Source organism: Rana temporaria, chromosome 3, assembly GCF_905171775.1.
Source record: "Rana temporaria chromosome 3, aRanTem1.1, whole genome shotgun sequence".
Classification (NCBI taxonomy): Eukaryota; Metazoa; Chordata; class Amphibia; order Anura; family Ranidae; genus Rana; species Rana temporaria.
Window position 1 is genome coordinate 20,450,888 of NC_053491.1, and position 22,654 is coordinate 20,473,541.

Below are 22,654 nucleotides of genomic sequence, written 5' to 3' on the forward strand. Positions count from 1 at the left end.
CCTCAGTTAAAGCGGAGGTTCACCCAAAAAACATCTACAGTAGGTCCTTTTTTTGGCTGTACATACCTTATTATGGGACTTCGCCCAGATGATTGACGTCCTTGAGAAAAAGTTCCCCCCGACCGGATAAGGCCCCCCCCCCTCCCTATTTTTTTTGGCTCTACATACCTTATTAAGGCTATTTTCAATCCGGCTTCCGGGTAGTCACTCCCGCGGGAGTAGGCATTTCTATGCTGCGGCGCAATGTCATCTGGGACTTTGCCCAGATGATTGACGTCCTTGAGAAAAAGTCCCCCCCCCCCCCCGGCCGGATAAGCCCCTCCCCCCCCTATTGCGTAGGCGCGTCACGAGTGTCACAGAGTTTCCGAAAGAACCCGAACATGCAGAGCTGCGTGTCAGCTCTATACGGCGCCTGCGCAGTCAGCTCTACACGGCTCCTAGCCGGTGCGCAGGCGCGGTATAGAGCTGACTCGCAGCTCTGCATGTTCGGGTTCTTTCGGAAACTCTGTGACACTCGCGACGCGCCTACGCAATGCGGGGGGGAGGGGCTTATCTGGCCGGGGGGGGGGGGGACTTTTTCTCAAGGACGTCAATCATCTGGGCAAAGTCCCAGATTACATTGCGCCGCAGCATAGAAATGCCTACTCCGGGTAGTCACTCCTGCGGGAAGCCGGATTGAAAATAGCCATAATAAGGTATGTACAGCCAAAAAAAAAAAGGGCCTACTGTACATGTTGGAAGTATAAAGAATATGATCTTCTATAGATGTTTTTTGGGTGAACCTCCGATTTAACTGAGGTCCTCCAGCCACCCCCTATTTTTAGGTGCTGCAGCCTTGTTAAAGCTGTAATGTTATCAGGTGGGCATTTCATTTTAACAATAATCTTTCCAATTTAGAACAACCCCGGACTACCACCCCCCTCCCTGAAAAAGATGATCCAGATGGCGGGAGAGATTGCAGATGGGATGTCGTACCTCAATGCAAACAAATTCGTTCATCGAGACCTCGCTGCCCGGAACTGTATGGTTGCAGAAGACTACACAGTGAAGATTGGAGGTATGGCTGGATGGGATCTCCTAATCCAGTGATGGTGAACCGTGGCACCCCAGGTGTTTCGGAACTACATTCCCCATGATGCTTAACTACACTGCAGAGTGCATGAGCATCATGGGAAATTAACATTTGGGGTGCCAAGGTTCACCATCACTGTTCTAAACACTTAGCTCTGTGTGGCATGTTCTCCCTGGTGAAATATCGGGCCAGATTCACATAGAGATACGACGGTGTATCTCCTGATACACCGTCGTATCTCAGAGTTGCGTCGGTCGTATCTATGCGACTGATTCATAGAATCAGTTACGCATAGATATGCCTAAGACCCGACAGGTGTAACTGTGTTACACCGTCGGATCTTAACTGCAATTTTAAAATGGCCACTGGGGGCGTTCTCGCTGATTTACGGCGAGAATATGTAAATCAGCGAGATACGCCAATTCACGAACGTACACGGGCCCGACGCAGTCACTTTACGCCGTTTACATAAGGGTTTTCCCGGCGTATAGTTACCCCTGCTTCTATGAGGCGCAGCCAATGTTAAGTATGGCCGTCGTTCCCGCGACGAAATTTGAATTTTTTACGTCGTTTTCCTACGTCGTTCGCGAATAGGGATTTGTGGAAATGACGCTCACGTCGGCTTCATTGACGTTTTCGCACTGGGCTATTTTTATGGCCGGCGCATGCGCAGTTCGATGGGCGCGCTTAATTTAAATACAAGCCGCCCCCTTTGAATTACGCGGCCTTACGCCGGGCCATTTACACTACGCCGCTGCAAATTACGGAGCGAGTGCTTTGAGAATACGGCACTTGCTCCAGTAAGTAGCGGCGGCATAGTGTAGATGGCTTACGCTACGCCACCACGGATTCTATGTGAATCTGGCCCATCATCTCTATTAATTCAATGGTCACATGTGTAACACACTTATACAAATCACAGACGACCTACTTTTCTTTTCTCATAGTGGTTGGAAACCTATTATAGTGGAACCTCGCTTTACGAGTAACGCGGTTAACGAGCATTTTGAAAGACGAACAACTTTTTGTTTGCAAGTGTTGTCTCGCAAAACAAGCAGAATTCAAGCCAATGGGGTGTGCAGAACTCCATTTGGCCTGAGGTGCGGGGGCGCCGGAGCCGTTCGGAAATGCTCCAGGTTTTTTTGAGCCTTTCCAAGGTCAGCCAAGCTCACCTCGGGCCTTTCTGAGTGTTTCCGAGGCTCTCTGGCGCCCCACCTCTGGCCAAATGCGGTGTTGCATGCCATTGAAGTTAATGCGGAACAAATTATTTTCTTTTCCATTGACTTCTATGGGCAAATTCGCTTTGATATGCGAGTGCTTTGGATTACAAGCTTTCTCCTGGCATGGATTATGCTGGTAATCCAAGGCTCCACTGTATCTTCAAAATTCCAAAAACTAGAAGGGTTGAATAGTCGGTAACAACGTATGCAAAGAGGTGATGAAACGCCATGGCAACTTGGGTTCTCCCTTTTTTTTCCATTGCAAGCTGGAAAATATAGAGGGCAGGATCGAGATTGGTCAGTGCTGTTCCATGACACCCCCCCCCAAATACTTTTCTGAGTCCTCTATTGATCTAGAAATGTGCCCACCTGCCGGTCTTCTCTTTCCCCGTTTTTACATGCTTGGCTGGGAGCAATGGGAGTCATGGGCTCAAAGCCTGTAAGGTGGGGGGCTAGGCCGAGCCACTCTGTGTGTATCTATGGATGCACACAGCCCAGCTCGGGAGAAAGCCAACACATGAGTCCCCATAGATAGCAATTTCTTCTACTTGACCCTCCCTTCTAGATAGTAAGCTCTAACGAGCAGGGCCCTCTGATTCCTCTTGTATTGAATTGCATTATAACTGTACTGTCTGCGCAAACTGTTAGCTCTATATAAATCCTGTATAATAATAATGGCGCGAAGAGTGCCAATGGAGGAACCCCAGGAGAGGAGGTTCAAGACTGCTCAGTGTAATACCCATGCAGTCTGCATAGCAACTTTTTTTCAATAAAAAGGACGTTGCAACCTCTTTTAAAGCTGTTCATACAATGCGCAAATTTTATCCAGTTCTTGATGAACCAGACAGGCTTAGTGGGTGACTCTATTGGACCTCCTACCGTTCAGCAACCCAAGGCAAAACATTTGTGTATAGATATATAAAAAAACAATTATAAATACCGTATTTATCGCGGTATAACGCGCTCCCGCGTATACTGCGCACCCCTAAAGTTGCCGTGAATCCTGTGGAAAAAAAGTTTTTTTTGTACTTACAGTTTTGGTGTCTTGCACGGCGTCCATCGGCGGCTTCGTCGGGTCCGGCGTCCGTCTGCGGCTTCGGGTGTCCTCTTCGTCGGGTCCGGCGTCCTTCAGCGGCTTCGGGTGTCCTCTTTGTCGGGTCCGGCGTCCTTCTGCGGCTTCGGGTGTCCTCTTTGTCGGGTCCGGCGTCCTTCTGCGGCTTCGGGTGTCCTCTTCGTCGGGTCCGGCGTCCTTCTGCGGCGTCCTCCCCGCTCGTTTCCCGCGCCGAGTTTGAATACTGCGCCGATATATACCGAGCGCAGTACACTCGTGTATCGTCGGGCAGGCTCGGAAACTCTAGCGCTGACGTCCTGTACGCTCAGGACGTCAGCGTGAGAGGCGCCGAGACTGCCCGAAGATACACGAGTGTACTGCGCTCGGTATATGCCGGCGCAGTATTCAAACTCGTGGCGGGTATCGGCGTATATTGCGCACCCACGATTTTGCCCTGATTTTCAGGGCAAAATAGTGCGCGGTATACGCCGATAAATACGGTACATTTTTCCCCTTTTTTTTAATAGTGATCACATTCCCTATGTTCCCAATTGCGTAAAAACTGGAGAAGGAGAAACAGTGGCACACTGATCTTCCCAGTGAAAGGCTGTGTCATAGGGGTGCGCACAGGGTGTACCTGGGCACACCCTAATCACCCCGTGTGATTCAGATTTCCCCTGCCGAACCCCCCTACCCAGGGCTTTTTTTCTCAGAGAATAGGTGCAGGAACTCCGACCTTCACCCTTCGTTTCTGCTCCCTACCCGCTCCTGAGCACCGTTCCTTGGTTTCACCTCCTACCAGCTTATTTTAGAGAATACAGAACCAAATAAAAAGTGTTAACCAAAAACAATACCTGTATGTTAAGTCTGAATAAATTAATAACTAATGATACCATATCTGGCCATTAGCTTTTAATACAGAGCTAAAGCCCCAATGTAAATCAAATAACTGCAAGTAGGCAGGCTTTTATTGTAGAAGAAATAAAATCTGCATTAAAATCTACCTACCTGCTCGCTCTGATTTCTGGCACTGTAAACTGAGCTGCGCATGCACTGTTCAGCTTAGAGTGCCAGCCAGTCTCCAAGTGCCAGGATGATGGCCTCCTGTGCATGTGCAGCATAACATCACCCCTTCTCCGCCAATGAAGAGTCCCGAAGACTGGCACTTAGAAGAAGATGCCCGCACCGGTGCAGGACCGTTAAACAGGTAACTATAGAGACTTTTGTTCCCCTTTAAGCTGCCCATACACTGTTGGAGGAGTCGACCAAAATTCTAATAATGTTCTTGCTCAATCTACTGTGGTCAAAGGTGCTGGGCCAAAAAAAATAAAAAACTGCAGCCCCTGCAACCAATCAGCTGTTTGGGTATTCTGACAGGTGACGCTAGCGTCTGTTTCAGATTACAATAACCCGCATGGGTTGATTCGTTCCTCCACACTATTAGCCAGATTCAGAAAAAACTGGCTTAACTTTGTGCAGGCGTAGCGTATCGCATATATGCTACGCCGCTATAAGTCAGAGAGGCAAGTGCTGTATTCACAAAGCACTTGCGTCCTAAGTTGCGGCGTAGCGTAACTGGGCCGGCGTAAGCGCGCCTAATTCAAATTGTGAAGAGGTGGGTGTGTTTTATGTAAATAAACCATGACCCCACGTAAATGACGTTTTGAACGAACAGCGCATGCGCCGTCCGTGGATGTATCCCAGTGCGCATGCTCCAAATTACGCCGCAAGGACTTATTGGTTTCGACGTGAATTTAAATTACGTCCAGCCCCATTCACGGACGACTTACACAAACGACGTAACAATTTCAAAATTCGACGCGGGAACGACGTCCATACTTAACATTGGCTAGGCCAGCTTTTTGTTCGACTAACTTTACGCCTGAAAACGCCTTACGTAAACGGCGTATCTTTACTGCGACAGGCAAGCGTACGTTCGTGAATAGGCGTATCTAGCTGATTTACGCATTCTAGGCGTAAATCAGCGTTCACGCCCCTAGCGGCCAGCCTAAATAGAAAGCTAAGGTACAACGGCGCAGGCTGTCGTATCTTAGCTAGATTTAAGTGTATCTCAATTTGAAAATACACTTAAATATACGACGGCTTAGATTCAGAGTTACGACGGCATATCTACTGATACGCCGGCTTAACTCTTTCTGAATCTCGCTATATATGTGAACGATAGAAATCTATTTGCGTCAGGCCAGCCTTGGGATTAGGTTCTCACCTTGTGCGTTCCGGGAAAGTGCACAAAATCGCACTCTTTCCTGACATGCACAGAAACACGCTGCCCTGTAGCAGATGCGCAGCGGTGCCATTCGTTTTTAATGACACCGCCAAGTATTCTCTAACGAACGTGCAGCAAAATACATGGTGCCCTGCGATTTTGAAAAAGTCAGGGACTTTTCGTGTTTCTTGCGAGTATTGCAGCCCATTGATATGAACACGCTGCTCTCCACTCAACAGCACATGCTCCATCGCACCTGCATGGGGTGAACAGAGCCTTATTGTAATGAATACAGTTTGCAGTCAAACAATGTGCTTGTGAATGAACCTGGACAAGTTGCTGTCCTAAACAGAACAGGGAATTATTTTTTTATTTTTATCTAATCATTGTTTTTGTCTTCTCTTTAGACTTTGGAATGACCCGAGACATTTATGAGACGGACTATTATCGTAAGGGAGGGAAAGGTCTCCTTCCGGTACGTTGGATGTCTCCGGAGTCTCTCAAGGACGGAGTCTTCACCATTCACTCCGATGTCTGGTAATTAGTGATATCTGCTGTGTTCTGATAATGTACTTTAGAGTTATTCAGCCACAAAGGTCAATGTTTTATGTTGGATGGAGGAAGGCACTGTGGAAGAAATGTGCATTACTGGACTAAGATCCACAGTTTTTAGCGTTTAAGGGACTATGGGGTTGATTTACTAAAGGCAAATTGACTGTGCACTTTGCAAACTGCAATTGCTCCAGAGCTTAGTAAATGAGGTAAGGCTTCGGTTTGCAAAGACTACCCAATCACATGCAAGGAAAATTAAAAAATAAAAACAGCATTTTTACTTGCGCATGATTGGATGATCAAAGTCTGCAGCTCATTTACTAATCTCTGGAGGAAATTGCTCCAAATTGCAACTGCACTTTGCAAAGTGCGCAGTCTTTTTGCCTTTAGTAAATCAGCCCCATAGTTCCTTAAAGCGGAGGTTCATCCTAAATTTCAAGTTTGGCTGAATTAAACCACTACCCATCAATGATACCCAATCAGTTTTTTGTTTTTTTTTTAATCACCGTCTTTACCTTGGTAATCAAGCATTTTCTCTCCCGTCAATCAGTGTTTCCCCGTGGGAGTAGGCGTGTATTCGATTTTCCCCAGACCAGCGCTATGTCTCCTGGGAGTGAGTGAGGAGAATCCCAGGAGACGCGCTGTGCTGTAATCCCGCAATATCTTGCGGGCCACGTGACTCTGCAAGCGGGTCATGTGACTCAGCAAGCAGGTCATGTGACGTGGGCGGCTACGAATTCACCATTTTAGGAGACCTACGCCGGCCGTTTTGATGGGAACACTGCACATGCGCGGGATAGAGCGGTGAATGCTGGGACGTCAGCATTCACCGTATCCCGGAAGGACAACCTGCTGGGCTTCACAGTGCCCACAGTAAAGATGGAAACGTCCATGTTGGGATTTAAAAACATCTCCTTTTCGGGACAAAAGAAATGCTGCGGGCTAAAAGACTGGGAGACACGAGTGCTTATTTAAACTAGGTAAGAGCAGCAGAAGGATTAAAAAAAATTAAAATGCGGAACCCCCGCTTTAAGCGCTAAAAACTGTGGATCAAGGGATGATATAAAGCATCCAAGGAATTGTGACTGCTTCAGAACCAGCGCAGCTGACCAATAACGTGGAAGAAATGTGGCTTAAAAGAAAACAACGAACGGCGCTCAATGGACTGAATAATCAAGTGGAAGAACTATAGGAGTCAAGCCATGTATATGGGCAATGTTTATTTCATCAATGGACATGGTAATGAGTTAAAAAGGTAAAAGAGCCAACGATGCCACTATGATTCCCATGGGTGCAGAGGGGTCAACACTGTCCAGAGGACTAGCTGATGGAGCATGGAGGGGCGCCAATGTCCATGCTGTGGAAGATGGACACCTGGTCCAAGGGATCACTGATAACTGGATACCGGAGTACCGGCGTGCCTGAGAAATGTCACTGCCACCCACCGCGGGATGGTGTGTGCCCGCCATGAGTCCCGGCTAGGGGATCCGGCGTCACTGCTTGTGAAAGTGTCGGTGGTGGAATAGTAGAGTTGGGGACCAGGTTTAGCTGAGCCGGGAGACCGGCACTTCTGGATGATGACAAGAAGTGTGGGCAGAAGATGGAAGATCATGAGCCAGCGTGGAACACAAGCTCGTCTGTTGCCACGAGGACGTGTTTCGCACGCATGCGCTTTGTCGGAGTCACGGCAACAGATGAGCTTGCGTTCCACGCTGGTTCACGTGCTTCCATCTTCTCCTCACATTTCCTCTTGGTGCTGCACGTCGTCCAGGCATGCCGGTCTCCCGGCTTAGCTGACCCTGGTCCCCAGCTCTACCATTCGACCACGACAGGCAGTGACCCTTTCAGTGACCCAACCACGCCATTGCCCTGGTATCCAGCCATCAGGGATCCCTTGGACCAGGTTTCCAACTTCCACAGCATGGACATTAGCGCCCCTCCATGCTCCATCAGCTGGTCCTCTGGACAGTGTTGACCCCTCCGCTCCCATGGGAATCATAGTTGTATCGTTGGCTCTTTTAACCTTTTTTATCTTTTTAACTCATTACTACGTCCATTGACGGCTAGAGTAATGTTGTAAAAAATAATTCAAAGTGTAACTTGCTTTTAACAATCGAGTTTAAAAAAGGATAACCTTTGTAGAGGGGTGTATTGAGGAGTTCACAGTGTGGGGTTCAGAGTAAGCACAGGAGAGGAGCCTGAACAACTGTGTAAAACCATAGGGAGGGCTGGAGTTTAGCTTTCTGTATTTCTTCATTTATTTTTATTTTTTTAATGACAGGTCTTTTGGCGTGGTCTTATGGGAGATAGCCACGCTGGCAGAGCAGCCATACCACGGCATGTCCAATGAGCAGGTTCTCCGCTTTGTTATGGAAGGCGGACTCCTGGAGAAGCCAGACAACTGTCCAGATATGCTGTAAGTTATCCCTTCTTTATATTTTTATTCATATTTTTTTCTTTAAAAATACAATACAAACAAGAAACCATTGACCCCTCAAACATTCTTAAAAAATGGCACATTACCGCACACGCATGTAAGCACAATGGACGATCCAAACTTTACCAATTGACCTCCAGAAGGTTTACCCCCCTTCATGTCCAGGGCATTTTTTTGCGATACGGCACTGCGTTACTTTAGCTGACAATTGCGCGGTCGTGCGACGATGTACCTAAATAAAATAGATTTATTTTTTATCGCAAATTGAGCTTTCTTTTTTTTTTTTTTTTTTTTACCACCTCGGTTTTTATTTTTTGCATCGTAAATTAATAAAGACCTAAAATTATATATATTTTCTGCTATAAAACCTAGACAAAAAAAATATCAAATTTCTTCATAAATTAAGGCCAATATGTATTCTGCTACATATTTTTCCCCAAACGTTATATTGTCTGCAAGCTATGGGATAAATACTGGAATTTTATTGTAATTTTTATACTAGTAACAAGTCCCGGCGACTTGTAACAGGACTGTGATATTGCGGCGGACAATCTGACACTTTGCGGGAACCAGAGACACTATTACAGTTATCAGTGCAAAAAATAAACACTGTCGCTGTGCTAATGACACTGGCTGGGAGGGAATTTACATCTAGGGTGATCAAAGGGTCTAACCAGTGTGCTGGATTTTATTCCATGCTTTGGAGGGAAAGAAAATCCATTGCATCCCAGCTGAAAGGACAGAGCTCTGCTCTGTCTCCTCGCTGATCAGTGGGTGTCAGCGGTCACCCATTGGCTGGCACAAGCTGGGCGCCTGTGGCAGGGGGGGGGTTGTGTGTGCACCCCTACCCAGAAGTGCATAGGGAGAGCCGCTTTGCCACTGTATAAGGGCATTATGCGGTCAGCAAGTGGTTAAAAATACAGTACAAACAAGAAACCATTAGACCCTCCTAAACCTTCTTGCAAAAAAAAAAAAAGGGTGCTTCCATCTTCACCCGGTCTTCCTTCAAGGGATCACAGACTCCGGCTGTGAGAGTGGCCGAAGCCACAATAACGTCACTCCAGTACATTCACTCGGTACCAACCTTTTACAGCACAGGACTGTAAAGGAACGGCACGGGTATGCCGTTAGCGCACTGGTACACATTGAGAGCCGGTTCACACTGGGGCTCAGCCGCCTGACGAGTCGCGTCCCATTCTATTCAATAGAACCGTTCTAATAAGAGCGACGCAAGTCGCTCCAACTTAGAAAAATGTTCTTGTACGACTTCAACGGGGCGACTCGCCCCATGTTGGGTCCCGGCCCCATGTTGGGTCCCGGCCCCATGTTGGGTCCCGGCCCCATGTTGGGTCCCGGCCCCATGTTGGTCCCGGCCCCATGTTGGACTGGGACAATGTGGTGTCACTATTGGTGACAAGTTCTCTTTTTAATGAGACTAGACCCCGCATGTCTCCTCTGGGCTCCACTGAATGTATTGCAATGCAGATTGCATTGCAATACATTCCTTCCAGCCTATGCTACCCTGGGAAAGTGACCAGGTGACCCAGAAGTCACCTCGTACATGTCGCTTACTGGTTCACCAACAAGAAGGGGAGGTTCTTCCTCCTCTCCACCCACCGGCACTCGCCATGTTGGTCCTGGCCCCATAGATGGGCAAGCTGGGGACGTCTAGGAAGTGCCAATCCATGATCTATTGTGTGTGTGTCCTCCCATTGTTTGCGAGGAACCTTGTTACATTGTAGCTACCTCATGTAAACTTGGGAAGTAGTTTTAATTGCTGATCATTGACGTAAGATTAGGAACGTCCATGTTTTCTGGGTAATGCTTAAACATCCCACTGGGTTTTGTATGTTGTTTTTTTTTTTTTAATAGGTTCCCCCTTTTGACTATGAAAACAAATCTTCTACCCCTCCTCCCTCCGACAGCGGAATGTCACCAGAGCTTAGACCAAAAAAAAAAACAGACCCACCAGACAGCGCGCTCGCTGCCTGCAAAACATGTTTGTTTCTTTTTGAGCTCTCTGAGCATCACTGGATGTTTCTAAAGAGGCCGGCGAGGGGGGCAGAGCATCTGACTTGATGTCCTTTTGCAGAACTCTTCCAAAGCACGGGGGCCACACTTTATGATCAGTTGTGGGGGATTCTGTGGAGATCATGTTGCCCTTATTTTTGGACAGCTCTTAGTCATGCGACATAAATGTATGATTCATAGTTTGCTATAGAAACTGAGCTAACAACAGCGATGGCTGAATACTGGAGCAGGGGCGGCCTTGTTGCAGCATGCATCTGCTGCTGGGGTGACCTTGAGTCCTTTTCTTGTTTTATTGCCGTAATATCTGCCGGGTTGAAAGTTGACGGTATTTTTGAAGTCTAAAGCCAAGTTGGTATAATGCCTGGTTTGCTGCCAAGCCTCTCTTACTCCATTTATAGGTGCATTCCTTTATAGGTTTGTAATTCTTTCAATTCCTGTCCCAGAGATGGATAGAAAGTGCAGAGAAATCGCTTAACCCCTTCAGCCCCGGAAGAATTTACCCCCTTCCTGACCAAGAACACTTTTTTTGCGATTCGGCACTGCAACGCTTTAACTGACAATTGCGCGGTCGTGCGACGCTGTACCCAAACAAAATTGACGTCCTTTTTTTCCAACAAATAGGCTCCATTCACACCTAGGCGTTTTGTCGCCTGTAGCGCGACGCTATTGCAGCCTGCAATACGCTGGAGGGGTGATTTAACATTGTCGGCTATGGAGATGGTTCACATCTCCACGCCAAACGCCTGAAGCTCAAAACAAGTCCCGGACCTTTTTTTCAGGCGTCTTTCGGCATTCGGCGTAGCCGACGATGTTGATCACCCCTCCGGCGTATGTTTAGGCTTAAAAAACGCCGAGTTTTGTCGCGGGACAAAACGCCGCAATTTGTCGCAGTAAAATACGCCGTGTTCAGGTGTAAATGCAGCCATAGAGCTTTATTTTGGTGGCATTTGATCACCTCTGCGGTTTTAAATTTTTGCGCTTTAAACAAAAGCGACAAGTAAAAGAGCAACAATTAAAAAAAGAAAAAGCAATATTTTTGACTTTTTCCTATAATAAATATCCCCAAAAAATATACAAAAAATAATTTTTTTTCTTCAGTTTAGGCCAAAATGTGTATTCTTCTACATATTTTTGGCCAAAAATAAATAAATTGCAAGAAGCGTATTTTGATTGGTTTGCGCTAAAGGTATAGCGTCCTACAAAATAGGGGATAGAATTATGGCATTTATTTTTTTATATATTTTTTTTTATTAGTATTGGAGGCAATCTGCAATTTTTATCGTGACTGCGACATTATGGCGGACACGTCAGACACTTCTTGAAGCTATTTACGGACTATGCACATTTATACAGCGATCCGTTCTGTAAAAATGCACTGATTACTGTGTAAATGACACTGGCAGGGAAAGGGTTAACCACTAGGGGGCAATGAAGGGGTTAAGTGTGTCCTAGGGAGTGATTCTAACTGCGGAGGTTGGGCTACCAGTGACACGACAGCGATCACTGCTCCCGATGACAGGGAGTCGTAGATTTCTGTCCTGTCACTAGGCAGAACAGGGAAATGCCTTGTTTACATAGGCATCTCCCCGTTCTGTGACACGACCGCTGGCTGCTGGCGAACATCGAGTTCACGGGTCTCGGCGCGGGCCGCACGGCTTCTTAAGGGAGACGTACAGACACTCCCATTAGGTTCACTTTTAACATGGACACAGACAAACGCACATGAATTACTTCAGAATAACAAAAGGTAGGAATATGCAACTAAGTTTGTTATAATCCTTGTAATGTACAGAGATCACCCAGAGGGGGGTGTTTTTTTTTAAAGTTAGGCTTTAAAGCAGGTGTCTCAAACTGGTGGCCCTCCAGATGTTGTGAAACTACAAGTCCCATCATGCCTATGCCTGTGGGAGTCATGGTTGTAAATGTCAGCCTTGCAATGCCTCATGGGACTTGTAGTTTTGCAACAGCTGGAGGGCCGCCAGTTTGAGACCCCTGCTTTAAAGTGATTGTGAACGATCACATTGCAAAACGACCCATTCAGTTTAAAATAGAAATGAAAGGCAAACATTTGTGTATAGATATACATTTTTATTATCAATACCCTTCCCCCCCCCCCTTTTTTTTTTTTAGAAGTGATCACATTCCCTCTGTTTTCTGCTGCATAGGGGCTCATGCACATAGGACATTTAAAAACTGCCAGCGCTGGAAGGAAAAAGCAGCGTTAAAAACTCACTTTTTGCTGCATTTTTTTCATCGCGTTTATGTGCGTTTTTAAGTGTTAGCCATTTTAAGCGTTTTTACAGTAAACACACTCCAAAACGCCCAACGTGGATAAAAGCTTGTTGCATCGTTTTGCCGCTGTTAGCAGATTTTAGCAGCGTTTTGCGCTTTTTACAGCTGTTGCAAAACTACAAGTCCCATCATGCCTCTGCCTGTGGGAGTCATTCTTGTAACCGTTAGCCTTGCAATGCCTCATGGGACTTGTAGTTTCGCAAATATATAACTCCTTGTGTAATAAATCTATAAAATACCATATTTATCGGCATATAACGCGCACCTTCGTTGTAAGAGGGACGTTTCAGGATAAAAAGTTTAAAATTTTCGGATCCATAAAAATTATAGACCCGAGCAGGTGGGCGGAGCGACGATCTGTTTAAACTCATCATCAACAGCACCGCCCCCGCCCCTAGGCTGTTCTTTCTACTAACCCGTACCGAAGGAAAGTGGGAGGGGGAGATAGAACGGTGCTGGGAGAAGGGGGCGGGCCGCACACAGTGCTTTACACGGGGCCCGCCCCCTCTCCAAGAACTGCTCTATCTCCCACTTTCCTTCAGTAAGCGTTAGTACAGGGGTAGGCAACGTGTGGCACTCCAGCTGTTGCAGAACTACAAGTCCCATAATGCCTCTGGGAGTAGTTGTTACTGCCAACCTTGCAATGCCTCATGGGAAATGTAGTTCCACAACAGCTGGAGCATCACAGGTTGCCTATCCCTGCATTAGTAGAAAGAACAGCCATGGGGCAGGGCTGGACACGGTGCTGCCGATGACGAGTTTAAACAAATCGCCGCTCCGCCCACCCGCTCGGGTCTATCATTTTTTCTGGACCCAAAAATTGCTTGCGCGGTAAAACAGCAGCGAAGTCGCGCATGCACGGTAAACCCCCTGCGAACAGCTGCTTGCTGACGTAGCCGCACCGGAAGTGACGTGGTCGAGGAATTTCCTAGGTCGCGATTTTTATTTATTTTTGTCACGGGCTACAATGAACGGAGCGGGCAGATGACAGGTCACGGCTACTCAATAGGCCCTCTGATCCGCCCTGATGGAAGGGGACGAATTCCCTTCTGTTTTTCGGATTGGAGGTAGGTGGGCGTAAACCAGTGCTTCTCAATTATTTTCTGTCATGCCCCCCCTAGGAAGAAGAAAACATTTCGTGCCCCCCCCCTGCGCGACTGTAAATAGTATCATTTGTCTATAAAATTGTTATAAGTACACCTCTGCATAACACCGTATCCTTATTAACCTTATTATCCTTATTTGGCTTCATGCTGTCCGCTGCCAACTTTTTAGACATAGTAAGCACACCGGTCTTTCCTCGTCTCCCACCGTAGTCACAGTGAAGCCAAGCGCTACATACGCCTCGTCATATTTCCTTGTCTTAGCCTTCGGGAGACTTTCTGTTATCTCCTTCTCTCCTTCTCTCCCCGCCTGTCTTCTCATCCCTGTTAAAAAAATTTCCATGATGTCACTTGAGGGTCTGCTACACTTCGTGTCTACAAAGAGTCACACGGGCGGGTTTGGCCAATCAGGATAGAGCATTATGTCTATCCAATCGGGTCTGTTCTCCTCGAAAGGGTCACGTGGTCCTCCGCGTCGGGCTGCTACTGGGGCTGCGCTGGGACAATCTCAAGTGATCGCACCGCGCTGCTCCCTCTCTCTGCAGTATGCAGTATTTGCCGAGGTCAAACGAGCCCTCCTTTATGGAGCCTCGCGGCCCCCCAGGGGGCGCACCCCACTATTTGAGAAGCACTGGCGTAAACAAGCATCTGTCACTCTATAGAGGTGAATTGAGGGTCCCATTTAGTCGGGGTGATCGTGTGAAAAGGGCCCAAGACTGCTTTCACCAATGTGCTGCGGTTTACCCACACTGCGGATGCAGCGTAGTGCTCCTGTGTCTATCCTGCGGGCTAGCTGAACTTTGCCATAGACTCCGAATGTGGCAAAAGCCAGCGCTGTAGAGGAAGCAATGGCTTATGGGGCTCTACCACCAGCTTCATTCACAACACTGATGCTGCAGTATAGCGGGTCGGCAACCTGCAATCTGTGCTTGCCAACCCACCATTCCAGAGCAGGAGGTCGCGGGCCACATCACATGTGGCCCCCGGGCCACTGGTTGGCCACCCCTGGATTAGACAATCGAATCCTCTTTAGAGTCTTAAAATGCTTGTCCATCGCTAAAGATGAGTTGTCTTTTGTCTTCCAGCACTATGCAAATGACAGCTAAAATAAATGGCCTTCATTGACAAAACGGCCACCATGTTCTTATAGATGTAGCCACAGTGGGCTTGTCGTGAGATATTTTTGTCTCATCTTTGAATGATTTGATTGAAATGTATTTTTATCACACATTGGGCCGTATGCACACTTGGTAGAATGTGCACCTTGGTGGGTTTTTTTTTTATCGCTAGATCTCCAACAACACATTTCACCTTCCGTCCTTTTTTTTTTTCTTTTACAAATGTACGAGGGTGAAAGCAATCTCCATCCTCCCAAGCATGTGTTATCGGGGAGGGGGCCGGGGGGTCTGGTGTGCTTGTGTATGTGCACATGATTTCTTTCCCCTGTGCAGGAGGCAGCTCCTCCTTGAGATTCAGTAAACAAGGTATTAAATCCACACGGGAGGGGAAGAGGGGGATTAAAAAGTCTTCCATTTATGGCAAGAGCTGGAAGCATGGTCAGTGCGGAATGGCTCGGCGAGCGTCAAGTGACAGAGCTCTGTGTTACACGTCAGACGTCTGGCTTCCCAGCTCAGCCTTGTTTCCCCAATGTGGACCCCAAGTGAAGGGGCCAGGAGGGTACAGGAGAGATCCTGTGTTGCAGCGCAGACTCTTACAGGAAAACAGATCACTGACGGGAACATGCTGGACGTAGAATCATGGCGACTTGAAATTAATCAATAAATGGCTGTTAGCGAGCAAACCCAACGCCTACAGCCCAAGACCTTTACACTAAAACACGTTGTGATAATTGGTAGCTTTTTTATGTGTGTAGGAATTTGTTTTGTTTTTTTAGTTAGAAGAGATCTTTTAGAAATTCTGCCATCAATTTAGCATTGTGAACGTGTTTGTCAGTAAATACCTGAAATTTCAAATTTGCTTCTTAGTTATTAACCACTTAAAGCGGAGGTTCACCCATAGCGAACACTTTTTAGCCTTAGATTCCTGCTCGTTTTCTCTAGGGGAATCGGCTATTTGTTTTAAAATATGATCCGTACTTACCCGTTTACGAGATGCATCCTCTCCGCCGCTTCCGGGTATGGGCTGTGGGACTGGGCGCTCCTTTTTGATTGACAGTCTTCCGAGAGGCTTCCGACGGTCGCATCCATCGCGTCACGATTTTCCGAAAGAAGCCGAACGTCGGTGCGCAGGCGCAGTATAGAGCCGCACCGACGTTCGGCTTCTTTCGGCTAATAGTGACGCGATGGATGCGACCGTCGGAAGCCTCTCGGAAGACTGTCAATCAAGAAGGAACGCCCGCTGCCGAAGACCCATACCCGGAAGCGACGGAGAAGATGCATCTCGAAAACAGGTAAGTACGGATCATATTTTAAAACAAATAGCCGATTCCCCTAGAGAAAACGAGCAGGAATCTAAGGGGAGAATAGAAAAAAAAAACAAATTGGGTGAACTCCCGCTTTAAGGACCGGACCAATATGCTGCTAAATGACCCAAGGGGTTTTTACAATTCGGCACTGCATCGCTTTAACAGACAATTGCGCGGTCGTGCGACATGGCTCCCAAACAAAGTTGGCGTCCTTTTTTCCCCACAAATAGAGCTTTCTTTTGGTGGTATTTGATCACCTCTGCGGTTTTTATTTTTTGCGCTATAAACCAAAATAGAGCGACAATTTTGAAAAAAATTCAATATTTTTTACTTTTTGCTATAATAAATATCCCCCCAAAAACATATATACATTTTTTTTTCCTCAGTTTAGGCCGATACGTATTCTTCTACCTATTTTTGGTAAAGAAAAATCGCAATAAGCGTTTATCGATTGGCTTGCGCAAAATTTATAGCGTTTACAAAATAGGGGATAGTTTTTTTTTTTTTTTTACTACTAATGGCGGCAATCAGCAATTTTTTCGTGACTGCGACATTATGGCGGACACTTCGGACAATTTTGACACATTTTTGGGACAATTGTCATTTTCACAGCAAAAAATGCATTTAAATTGCATTGTTTATTGTGAAAATGACAGTTGCCGTTTGGGAGTTAACCACAGGGGGCGCTGTAGGAGTTAGGGTTCACCTAGTGTGTGTTTACAACTGTAGGGGGGTGTGGCTGTAGGTCTGACGTCAGTGATCGATTCTCCCTATAAAAGGGATGACTCGATCGATGCAGCCGCCACAGTGAAGAAAGGGGAAGCCGTGTTTACATACGACTCTCCCCGTTCTTCAGCTCCGGGGAGCGATCGCGAGGGGGCGCCTAGAAATGTCCCGGATCGCTCCTGAAGCCACGGGAACCGCCGCATGTACGGGGGGGGGGGGGGGTCCCGATCGGACCCCCGACCCACGTCTAGGCAGGGACGTACAGGTACGTTGATGTGCATTTAATTGGTAGCTGTTTTGGTTTTGTTGTCATCAATTCCCAGACTGGAAAATGTTCAGTGTAGGTATGGAGAAGGAGTGGGTAGTGGGAACATTTTAAAGGCATGTTATCTAGATGTGTCGAATTAAAGATAAAAGAAGAAGAAGAAAAGGGGGGGGAAGCACATTAGAAAAAAAAGGGGGGGGCAGAAAAAAAGAAGACAGTGAGGAGGGTAAGATTAGTAGACAGTCGGGAAGAAAGGAATGGATACAGTGAAGCTTGTTGCAGGCCCCCCCATGATGAGTTCCTCACAGAGTTGTCAAGAGTTTCAGTGGAGAGCGTCCACGTCAATGGATCCATGAAACCTGCCCCAGCTATCGTCATTTAAGATGTCAGTAATATCAGTTGTATACATTCAGACAGGCCATAGATGAATTGGTTGGGTGGAAGGAAAGAGGATCGCTCAATACCCCATCAACACAGTCAGTGTTGATGGGAGAATAACTCCTGCAGTTGGGGTAGCATGGGGAGCCGTCCCTGCCGGGAGAACACAATGATAACTAGGTATCAACGCTATAGCCGCTGGCAGTAATCATATGTAAAAAAATCAATTGCCACGCTGCGCAGGATCATATCCCCCCTTATGTATTTATACATGGAGATCATATCCCCCCCTTATGTATTTATACATGGAGATCATATCCCCCCTTATGTATTTATACATGGAGATCATATCCCCCCTTATGTATTTATACATGGTGATCATCTCCCCCCTTATGTATTTATATATGGATATTATCTCCCCCCTTATGTATTTATATATGGAGATCATATCCCCCCTTATGTATTTATACATGATGATCATATCCCCCCTTATATATTTATACATGATGATCATATCCCCCCTTATAAATGTATACATGGATATCATATCCCCCCTTATGTATTTATACATGGAGATCATATCCCCCCTTATGTATTTATACATGGTGATCATATCCCCCCCTTATGTATTTATACATGGTGATCATATCCCCCTTATGTATTTATACATGGTGATCATATCCCCCCCTTATGTATTTATACATGGTGATCATATCCCCCCCTTATGTATTTATACGTGGTGATCATATCCCCCCCTTATGTATTTATACATGGTGATCATATCCCCCCTTATGTATTTATACATGGTGATCATATCCCCCCCTTATGTATTTATACATGGTGATCATATCCCCCCCTTATGTATTTATACATGGTGATCATATCCCCCCCTTATGTATTTATACGTGGTGATCATATCCCCCCCTTATGTATTTATACATGGTGATCATATCCCCCCTTATATATTTATACATGATGATCATATCCCCCCTTATGTATTTATACATGATGATCATATCCCCCCTTATGTATTTATACATGGAGATCATATCCCCCCTTATGTATTTATACATGGAGATCATATCCCCCCTTATGTATTTATACATGGAGATCATATCCCCCCTTATGTATTTATACATGGAGATCATATCCCCCCTTATGTATTTATACATGGAGATCATAGCCCCCCTTATGTATTTATACATGGACATCATATCCCCCCTTAATCTCCTCTTCTCAAGAGGGAATAAATTCAGTTAATTTCATCTCCAAAAAATTAAATGTGAGTTTAAAAAATAATTTCCTGCTCCATTAGATGTTTATGTATGAATGTGTCGGCCTAATTCACAGAATATTGAGAATGTATTCTATTGTTTTGTAATATTTTTCTTACTTTCTCCCCCCCCCAGGTTTGAGTTGATGCGCATGTGCTGGCAGTACAACCCTAAGATGAGACCCTCTTTCCTGGAGATCATCAGCAGCATTAAAGACGAGATCGATCCCAACTTTAGGGAGGTGTCCTTCTTCTACAGCGAAGAGAACAAACCGCCGGACACGGAAGAACTAGACCTGGAGGCAGAGAACATGGAAAGCATTCCATTGGACCCGTCGTGTACCTTGCAGACCTCAGAACACCACGTGGGGCACAAGTCAGAAAACGGTCCCGGCGTAGTCGTCCTCAGGGCAAGCTTTGACGAGAGACAGCCCTACGCGCACATGAATGGGGGGCGCAAGAACGAGAGGGCGCTACCTCTGCCACAGTCCTCGGCCTGCTGATCCAGGCTTGCGGTCTGACGGAAAACACTTGTGGAAACACACCGCCCCCTTGTGTTACCTGTAGGACATAACCCACAGGAGGCTTCCTCCAAAAAAAACAAACAAAAACAAAAAAAATCAGTGCAAACACTAATCCACTTTCTGTCTTTTTGTTTGACTTCAGCCCCCCTGGCTGAGTTAGCACTGGTGTACTTACTTATGGATGGATCTAGTACGTCAGACCAGTGCCCCAACTTGCGCCTGTGTGACACGGTAAGTGTGTACTTGCTCTTGCACACGACAAGGCTGAAAGCACTTATTTTGCATCGTTTGGGCCAGATGGAAACAAACTACTTTTTTTCACTTTTGGCTCACTATAAAAAAATATATATATATAAAAAAAAAAGACACATTTAAGAAAGGTAAAGCATATTGCAACCCAGACGTCTATTTAATTCTGCCAGTCTTTGCCAAATAGATTTTTTTTTCTTTTTTTACAGCATGGACAGTTCGGATGTATGAAGTCACTTTTCATATCGCAAAGCCCATGCACACCTTGATCTTTTTTTTTTTTTTTTTTTTTCTCCTCATCCAATGGGGACGTTTTTTTGTTTTTTTTTTATGGAGTAATCCTCTTTTTTTTCTTTTTCTTTTTTCTTCTTCTTTTTTTTTTTGAGGCGGAAATGGTCTTGCTTTTGTGTGCGTGGAAATAACATATATTCAAAGTAAATGTAATATATGTTATAAAACATGATCTGGACGAACCCAGCAAGAAGGAAGTCTGTTACAAAACGTGGATGACGAAGCCGCAATTTTCAGGGGATCGCCCAGCAATGATAATAGATCTTTTTTTGTTTTTTTGCAGAAGGTTTTCTTTTATTGTAAGGAAAAAGGAATGAAAAAATAATTGCGTTGGCCAGTTGGAATTCTGGAATCGCGCGCTGGAATATTCTAGAACAACAGACTCACCTGCAATTGCCAGCTGTCTCCACATCTCCCTGAAGTTATTCTTTTGGGCCTCATATATATATATATATACAAGTACATAATTTGGCGGGGTGGGGGGGGTGGGAGGGGGAATGGGTAGAGTGGGATTTTCTTTCTTGCTAAGACTTTTTGTAGAAGGTCCTTACAGTTCAATGTGAGGTCATAGCGTCATTTACATACGCATTTTGTGTCCCTTTTATAACTTTTTTATGGTTCAGATATTCATCTATGTCTGTACAGAAAAGGCTGCTATTTTTTTCTTTATCTTTTTTGTGTATTTAATCTATGATAGAAAAAAACGGAAAAAAAAAAAAAAAATACGAAAAAAAGCACCTTCAGGTCTACTCTTCCATCTCCTCATGTTCTATAAATTTGCTTCTTGTTTCCCTAAGGCTTACACACACACACCTACACAAAAAAAAATAGTTATATGTACAAGAGGCTTCCATTGGATGGAATGGGAGACTTTAATAGATCGCAAGGTGACGCGCTGTTTCTACACTTGTATGAATAAGCCCCCCCCCAATTGTGTCATATGATTCCCTACATTGTACACCTCCCATGAATGAACTTGTAGAGGTAGCCATTTAATTGTTTATTGCCTTTTATGTGTGGCATGATTTGTTTTTTTTATTATTATTTTATTTTATTTTTTGTTTTTTTTGTGCTTCATAGTAGTGTAAAACCAAGTGTTTAGAGAAGGGTGGTGGTGCAGACAAAGTATCTCAAGATACAGTGTAATTATTTTCCCTTTTTTTTTTTAATCTCCTCACACAGCTATCATTTTTGTTATGTTGCAATGCGTCAAATAACTCAGGTCGAAAAACAAAACTGACAACGAAAAAAAAAAAAAATCATCACACAGTCTCATATTAACGCTGTTTGTCCCTTCCTAGAATCGGAGCCAGAGCCCGTCGCTGGGCTGTGGTTACAGGGCGGCTTGCATGTTTTTCCATCTATCTCTCCTGTATGTGTACTTTGTGTGCGCGTGTGTGGTTTCATTCTTGGATACAGCACCAAGCTTTAAGTCTCGATGTCTATTTTGGGAGCTATTTTTTCATTAGCCTACCTGAAGAAGAAGAAAAAAAAAAAAACCCTTCCATCCCAAGGACAAATTGACGCACAGACATAAATTCCTTTGAAACAAAATGCATTCTGTGAGTCTTATCGCAGTCTAGTAAACCCATCTTGTGGTGCCTTTTTGCAACTGCATACAAAATGTTCAAACTTTAAGCCAGAGGCATTATAATGGAAAAAATTCAATGGAAATCTTTATTTTTTTTAAATCTTTGTAAAATCCCGTTTTACTAAATTTCTGCATTTAATTCCTTATGCTGCGTCATTGCTCAGGAAGTGAAGAGCATATGTGCCATGGTGGCAGATCTCTTTATTAGGGGCAATGATGAGAGGTTCTAACCCTTCCTCACTAAATCTAACGGATTTGGCTGGATTAAGCCATAACCTTGGTTGCCCTTGCTATTCTTAAACTAGCGTTATAGTGTTACCAAAGTGCCAACTTGGTGCACTGGACATTTAATTTTAACTACACATAATGAGTTAAGATTTATTTATCTGCAAAAATGTTATGTTCAAAGGAGGAGCGCGTTATAGCGGAACTAAACCCATTGATTTAACCGTTTTTAAACAGGTTGCTTTCCCGGGAATGCTAACTTTCCTATTGGCTCGTGCTCTCAGTCAAACTGTCAAACCATCAAATGGCTGGTGTCATAACTGGTCACCTGTGCAGCACCATGGCAGTTGTAGATCAGACAAGAAGCTAAAATGGCAGCTTCCGTCCCTGAAAAATATAGGAGGGGTTAGTTCCACTTTAAGCCTAGTTCACACATGGCTGAATGTCTGTCAACATTGGCCGGTCAAAAAAAAAAAAACCGGCCAACATCCGGCCTGTGTCTATGGCAGCCAGTCCGTTGGAAGCCGGGCCAAACTTTTTGCAAAATGTCAGCCGGACCGCCTACCGACCAAAGTGTTCAGCAGGGCATATTGTGGTACAGCTCAGCAGGGCATATTGTGGTACTAACATCATATAGTACAGTAGCCCCGACTTGAGCTGTCAGTTTTGGGTTGAACGAAAAAAAAAAACCTGATGTGTACTAGGCTTAAAGCTGAAATAAA

At 45.4% G+C, this 22,654-nt stretch overlaps 1 protein-coding gene across 1 annotated transcript in view; it reads left to right on the top strand.

The window, feature by feature from the left end:
* The window catches only part of IGF1R (insulin like growth factor 1 receptor), a 277,764-nt gene extending 256,149 nt beyond the window's left edge, over positions 1-21,615 (top strand). Inside the window, exons 18-21 of the mRNA XM_040342347.1 lie at positions 898-1,057; positions 5,978-6,107; positions 8,404-8,538; positions 19,189-21,615. Coding sequence (XP_040198281.1) covers positions 898-1,057; positions 5,978-6,107; positions 8,404-8,538; positions 19,189-19,555 — 792 coding nt within the window. The 3' untranslated portion in view covers positions 19,556-21,615. The remainder of the gene's footprint in view (positions 1-897; positions 1,058-5,977; positions 6,108-8,403; positions 8,539-19,188) is intronic.
* The last annotated feature ends 1,039 nt before the right edge of the window (positions 21,616-22,654 follow it).